Source organism: Zingiber officinale, chromosome 9B (genome assembly GCF_018446385.1).
Source record: "Zingiber officinale cultivar Zhangliang chromosome 9B, Zo_v1.1, whole genome shotgun sequence".
Lineage (NCBI taxonomy): Eukaryota > Viridiplantae > Streptophyta > Magnoliopsida > Zingiberales > Zingiberaceae > Zingiber > Zingiber officinale.
In genome coordinates this window covers 117,701,822-117,709,240 of record NC_056003.1, presented here as the reverse complement: position 1 = coordinate 117,709,240, position 7,419 = coordinate 117,701,822, and the positions used below count along the sequence as shown (strand labels likewise).

General features: G+C 33.7%; 1 protein-coding gene across 1 annotated transcript; it reads right to left on the bottom strand.

Moving 5' to 3' along the window:
• Positions 1-2,329: 2,329 nt before the first annotated feature.
• On the bottom strand, positions 2,330-6,905 carry LOC122024877. The gene is made up of 3 exons (XM_042583596.1): positions 4,364-6,905; positions 3,023-3,146; positions 2,330-2,700 (listed from the first exon to the last, which is right to left on the bottom strand). Coding segments are annotated over exons 1-2 (2,532 nt in total). The 5' UTR covers positions 6,894-6,905; the 3' UTR covers positions 2,330-2,700; positions 3,023-3,144.
• Positions 6,906-7,419: the final 514 nt, after the last annotated feature.

Below are 7,419 nucleotides of genomic sequence, written 5' to 3'. Positions count from 1 at the left end.
GTCAAATGTGGGAGCTAACATAATTCCTATTTATGAACATTAATCAATTAGACATATACTAATCAAATTTATTTATTTAATTAATTTTTTTATTGAATAAATATAAATAAATTTATATTAAATTGAACTCCTAATTTGTTCACGGAAATTGTCTAAGAGAAAGTTTGATTTTGTAATTCAAATAATTTTTAAATTATAAAAATAGTTAAATTTGCATTAATTTTTTTTTAAGATTATTTTATTTTTTATTTTAATTAAGAGGTATAGGAGGTTATCTTATCTAGAAGTCGAATAGACGGAATTAGGATCTCTCAACCATTCTTGAGATCCTAGCAAAAAAAGGAACTTTAATATTTTTAAAATAAATATTATTAGAAATATTTAATTTTATTAGTTATAATAAAAAATAGAATTTGCCACCCTAGCCGCCCAGCACGATCGACCCTACCACAAATAAATATTTGTCTAAGTTGGGCAAGAATTGCTTCCAATTGGTCACTACAGGCTTTGTCGAAATTTTTTAAGCCACCTTGCCTAGATTCAATATATTGCCAATGATTATTTATATAATTGGAAGCAGTGACCAATTAAACCATGTAACAATAACTTTATTTTATATCAAATCTCACTTTTTTTATTATTAGTAAAATTTTAAAAATAAAAAATATTTTATATTAACTAATTTAGAAACAAGTAATAAATTATTGTAGTACTATTAATATACATTTTAATTACAATTTTTTTTTTAAAAAAATATCAATCATTTTTAATTTCGAGAAAGGAAAGTCTCGATACAACGATAAAATTATCGTATGACCTAGAAGAAATAGGTTATAATAAACTCTTTCTCAGAATCTTATATTGACGGGAGCTTTGTGAACTAAACTACTTTTTTATCAATTTTAACTTCGATAAATTATTAATAAAACTTATTTAGCTAAAAATATTTAGTTAGAAAATATCGATGGTGAATTATTAAAAAAAATTTGAAAGAAAAATAAAATTTAAGGAAGAATTAATACTACAATATTAAATGTACTTTTGATTTTAAAAAATATTTTTATAAAATAATATGAATTAAGTATAATCAATACATATTTTTAATTTATTAATAAAATTTAATTTTGATTAATAAATTAAAGTTTTATCAGTAAAAAATTTAAAATTATCAATTAAATTTTTATTTAAAAAATAAAAATAAAAAACGAATTTAATTTTAATAGTAAAAAAATTAAAATTATCACTTACTGAATGAAAATAAATCTCGGTTAAAATTTATTTTAACCATGATTTTAAATATTTAATATCCAAACTCATATGTTTTTAAATTAATATTCATATTTAATGGTCTATGCCTCGAGCCGACCTGGACGGAATGCTGAGGATGTGGTGTTTCGGCTAACTGTGAGTAGACTTCGCTCCGACCTATAACACAATTCACATCAATGTCGAGCTAAGAAAAGGATCCCCGGTGTTGATCCTACCCAAGTCAATCATCGTCGGAGCAACCAGAAAAATAAACAGAAACAACAATAGTGGATTGCGTATATCTCTGCCGGCGAAACCGATGTTGCTGCTATTTCTGTGTCATAATGTGTCTGTGTCATAATGTGTCTGTGTCAACTATTTCTGTAGCACAAGAGCTTTAACATGTCGACTGCATTATTATTACACAGCAAGGTTTACAAACCAGTTTCGGAATATGATTCAATCCCAAACCAAAATAACGTGTTATGCAAATAGAAGTAAAATGAGAAAAAGTAAATCGTTTGAATAAAATAATGATTTAATAATACATTTTATTATTTTATTATTCTACTTATACAATTTCTAAGCAAACCTAATACAATTTTACCGATCCAAGACAACAATCTATTAGTTTTTTTTTTTTTTTTTATCTAGCACTTGGTATCCAACCCTTCCGGTTGCCTATGCTCACAATAGAGCAGCCCGACATGTCAAGTTTGTCATCCCACAAGAAAAAAATGCTCATGGCTGAGAATCGAATCATGAATGCTCGAAGACGACATGGGGCTGTTACTCTTGTAACATAAGCGTGCAGTTGCACTAAGAGGTATTTTGAATATTTTACTACGGAAGTGCACTCCTTAAGAAGGAATGAAATTTGGCATGCTCATGGGGAAATTCTCAACTTTGGGTGCGCCCTTTGAGAAATGTCTCATTATTGAGTTAAAGTGGAACCAAAGCCTAACTTCACTCTTATCCCCCACCTCTCATTGTCACTTGTCTACAACACTCACTTTTATTCTTGTATGTCAAAATTAGATCTATAGGATCATAGAATTCAAGTTCTTTGTCAGATGGGCAAATAATGGTAATAACTATCTAAAGCTTACGCTTCAGTTCCAATTCAAAACATAGGGCAATTTCAATATGAGATGATTTTCCTCAAAAAGAATAGAACCCGGTTTCAAATAATAGGTAAAGTTCAAATAGTATAGAGACATTGAAAACAATTAACATAATGCCTCAACCAATATTCAAAGTACAAAAGAAAAAGACAACCAGAAAACCTTTAGATTCATGTAGTCCCAACTTAAAATATGTCGCCCATCTTTAGCAAACTTTATGTCTGACGTAGAAGCAGCAATCTCAGTGAAGGACTTAGACCCAAAAGTTTCACGATCTTGAAAATTGCAGTAGAAAACATGTTATGGAAAAGTGTGATAGCGCCTAAACCTGTGTAGTTTTAAGAGAAGCATGTTAAAAAAGTATGCATGGGGAGTTAGAACCAGGAGCACTCAATTTCCCCTCATTTTTAGATCATTTTAATTGGATTTCTATATTGTGGACTTTGCTTATTAGTCATTTATAAAGTAACAGTGATATTTGCAGGATCCATTTTTACTATAAGCAGAAGTGAGCTCCATTTGACAAGGGAAGGACAAATGGAAAACTAAATGAAAGTTTGATGACTAAAATTTTATATTCACCGTATGTTTGCATCATCCTGAAAAGAAATATAATGGCACGAAATAATAAAATAATATAGGAAACTCACAGTTTTGCATTCTGATCACATAGTGCTGATTGTCTCATATCTACTAGTCGTATGAAACCTCTTGACCTGCTGTAAGCTAAGAGATTGCAGCATGCTGGATGAAACTCAGCTGAAGTTATTACCTCTGATTGGAGATTTTATCATAGATGAAGAAAAAGTGAGTAACATATCTTCAAATATAAAATCTTCAAATAGAAAAGTGAATTTGACTCATTTTTTAGATAGAACTCTGAATATGCTGCATAGCTGATTAGTCATCAAATATATCATACATAAGGAGTAAATATTCATGTCACTCAATACATATTACTCATGGTTTGTCCTTAACACTTAATCATACAGGAATAACAGGAATCTTAGCACATAAAGAACTTATAGCTCTTCAGATTGGTTTGTTTTTACCTTTGTCCCCAAAGTAATTCTCACACTATCACTTAGAAGCTTAGTTTTCAATCTGTTAGTCTCATTCTTACTTATTCATTTTTCATTTATTAATTCATGAACAGAAATAAAATAAGATAATTACAAATTTATAAAATTTAATACAAAAATTATTTCTACTTAATTAACTAAACAAAACCTTAGAATTTTCATATTAACTCAAAACATGTTGGTCAAAATATCAAATCAAATGAAATTTAATTTGTTTTTTTTTGTCAAATGTGGAACACTTAAAGTAGACATTTTGAACCAATATTCAACAAAGTGTTTAGGTCTAATTTTGTAGACATTTTGAACCAATATTCAACAAAGTTTTTAGGTCTAATTTTGTAGACATTTTGAACCAATATTCGACAAAGTTTTTAGGTCTAATTTTCTACTTGGATTAGACTTAGGAAATAAACAATACCTCAAATTATGCAAACTCAACTCATACCAAGTCTAACATATCCAGTAAGGGTTTAGAAACTGTCTAAAAAAAAAAAGAAAAAAAGCTCTACCACTGCTAATTGCCAATGGAGAGGACAAGAAAAATCTCACTGCAATTGCTTCTGGAAAATAAAAGCCATTTCCCTAATCTGCCATACCGTCCTTTTGCATGCGTCTAAAGGCATCCTCACGGCTCTATAATGTCAAAATCTCCCACAGAGCCCTCAAATAGAGTTTTTCAACAAAGTTTTTAGGTCTAATTTTGTAGACATTTTGAACCAATATTCGACAAAGCTTTTAGGTCTAATTTTCTACATGGATTAGACTAAGGAAATGAACAATACCTCAAAACAAGTATGTTTGCTGTCTACAAAACATGTCTAATTTGAAAGGATAAAATGATATATCTTATCACATTGTAGCAGTTAAAAATTAATTGTTACATATTGTTACAAGAGTCGAGTAGCGCACATGTTTGAGGGTGTTCATGGCCATGAATGACCTCCCTAATGCTGAGAGTAGTCCTATAAAGTTCCTCTCCGATTTCATAACATCCCCCTTGTAGCATAAACTTTGCTCTTGTTTCCAACAAAATTGTTCTCATATCGACAATATTGCGATAAAGAATTGAGTCTGGGTCGGTTGACGTTTGAAAGCCAAGGATATGAAAGCACATATTTCTTTTTTGAACATTTGAAACTGCAGTCACAAAAGAATCTTCTATAGCTTCTAATGCTTCAGTTGCTGCGCGAAGAAGCTCTAGGGAAGCATTACAATGAGACAACACTTTGAAAGTGAATAATGCTAAGGGCAACGCAAAAGATCTAATGAAGCACAAGAGACGACGTGGTGGAAGATCGACAGCACCACGATCCACACCAAATCTGAATAGCAAGAAGCAAGCTGCCCATATATGGTTAGCATGTTGAAGCAGATTGCCTTCATCCTCAATTGCTTTTATGATCATAACAGCATTTGTATCATTGCTTCCTTTGCGGGCGTAGAGTTTAACGATCTTGTGGAAACAAATATAACCCTTCTTCGTGGTACTTCTCGCTATCGAAAGCCGTAATAGATCAGTTGCAGCTTCATCTTCTAACATGCTAACATCTGATTCTCCGACCGCCGTGCAAGGAATAGCCCGACGACATATATTCCAGAAATTCATGTGTCTATGCTTCACAGGCAATGTTGATGCAGCAATTCGCAACATAGAGATCGGAATCATGGAAGGTGCAAACCAGTTGCTCATCTCAACCATCCTTGTGGCTAATCTACTTGGCTTATTTACATCATCCAATATGTTGAAGCATAAATCAAGAAGCTGGACTAGAACAGGGTTATGTTTCAATACCAAATCTTCCTTCTTGTTCCATACTCGTTCTCGATATGGCATCTGAGTTATCGAAACTAGAAGCGCACGTGGATCCATTGACAGCTCCGACAAGAGTGCCCTAACAATCGATAGGCCAAGCGGATTTCGACCGAGATTCTCTTCGATGATCCTCAAAGCATTGACATCTTCTATAGTGAGCTTAGTATTCTTTCCCTTCATTAGCATCATTGCCTCTGCAGAAGATAAGTAAGAAAGATTCAAGGGCTTGAGGTTGAATACTTGAGGAAGACAAGAAGAGATGAGAATGTGAGTGTCGCTGCCAAAGCGAGGTAAGAATTTGATTATGTTTCTTCCATCCCACCAATCCTTCTCGCTCTCCAAGTTATCGATCACTAAAAGGAAAGGGATGCCCCTCATAAGCTCCTTTTGCACCTTTGCGATTGCATCTTCCTCCATCTCCTCAAAGCTTCTTGGTCCATTCCTCTGTGAACAAGTCTCCATTCCCATGACAACATCAACACCCAACAATGGCAACAAATTCAAGTAGTTTTGTCGAAGATATTTCGACTCACCGCCAACCCATAACACCATCTTGTAGCTTTGAGAGATCTGGTATGCAAACTCAAGCAAGAGCTCTGTTTTTCCAATGCCCGTTGGGCCATGAACACAAGCAACACCTTTACTGAATGATGACGGTCGGCTTCTATATCTCCCAGGCCAATTGTCATGCATCTCTAGCTCCTCATCGGATTCTTTCCACAACGGATTCTTACCTTTGCTACCTTTCACTATTCTATTACTGCTTTTGGATGTCAAATTTGTGTGCTTCTTGCAAGTTTCTGGTGTCTCGATCTCAATGCATCGTTCTAGATTTGACTCTATGTCTCCGAACAAGATCATTTTGAGTTTAGTGAGCTCGGCTTTTCTACCAACGAAATTAGGATTTCGTGGAAAAGGGAGATTTTTGCCGGCCATCTCCCTCCACCTCTGTACCTTCTCCACAATGCTTCTCCTGCCCAATACAACTCCGAGCAAGGAGACAATATCGAAAATTATGTCCCTGAAGTTGCTTGAATTCACTTCTAGCTTCACCGGAGACCTTGAAATTCCATTCACCACAGCCCTCCACTCTTCCTCGATGCCACCGTAAGGAGTCCATAGCTGACCTCCGTGTTTCTCCCAAACTTCGCCTCTCCTTTCAATTATGTCTCTCGCAAAGCAGTCTTGTTGAATAAGTTCAAAAAATATAGGAATCAACCTTTTGCACTCCAGAAACCACCGCATCTCCTCCACACTGTAGGGATTCGAGAGCGACTTCTCCGTGACAATGATGAGGCCAACGGCAGCAGCCTCCATGGCAGCCCGGGCGACGCCGTGCGCGAGGGCGTCGCGGCACCCGCGCCGGTCGGAGGCGAAGCAGCGGACGCCTTGTGTCTCTAACTCTGCCTGGAGCCATTTCACGAAGCGGCGGAGGAGGGGTCGGCGGCCGGCGAAACCGATGTACACGTCGCAGCTCTTCACTCTCGGGGACGGGGAGAAAGTGCTCGATGGGGTCTGGTTCGAGGAGCCACCTTCGGCATGTATCACGGGCGGCGGCGGCGGCGATGGCGACGGTAAGGTCTGGGACGCAGATTGGAAGGTGCACGAGGAGCAGGAAGATGCCATGTAACCAACGCAGGATTTAGGGTTTTAGCGATAGTAAAAAGAAGAAAAATAGTATAAATAAAATGAAGAAAAAAAATTAATGAAATAAAAATAGGAAAAAATAAAATAAATTTTTCATGATTTAATTATTAGTTAATAATTGATTTACAAATTAATTTTTATTTATTTAATAATTATCTACTAAATTTTTATTGACAATCTTATTAAACTTTATAATAAAATTTAAAAACTAAAAAAATAAAATGATTAAAAAATTAATGAAGATAAAAATAGGAAAAAATAATATAAATAAAATAAATTTTTAATAATTTAATTATTAGTTAATAATTGATTTATAAATTAATTTTTATTTATTTAATAACTATCTACTAAATTTTTATCCACAATCTTATAAAATTTTTAAAACTAAAAAAAATAAAATGATCAAAATTTCATAAATTTTTTAAAATAATATTTTAAATTTTTTATTGGTTATAATAAAAATAAATATTGACTATTGAAATATTATTTTATATTTTTTATAATT

Coding starts and splice junctions, on each gene's coding strand:
- LOC122024877 (XM_042583596.1), bottom strand. CDS start 6,893: ATGGCATCTTCCTGCTCCTCGTGCACCTTCCAATCTGCGTCCCAGACC.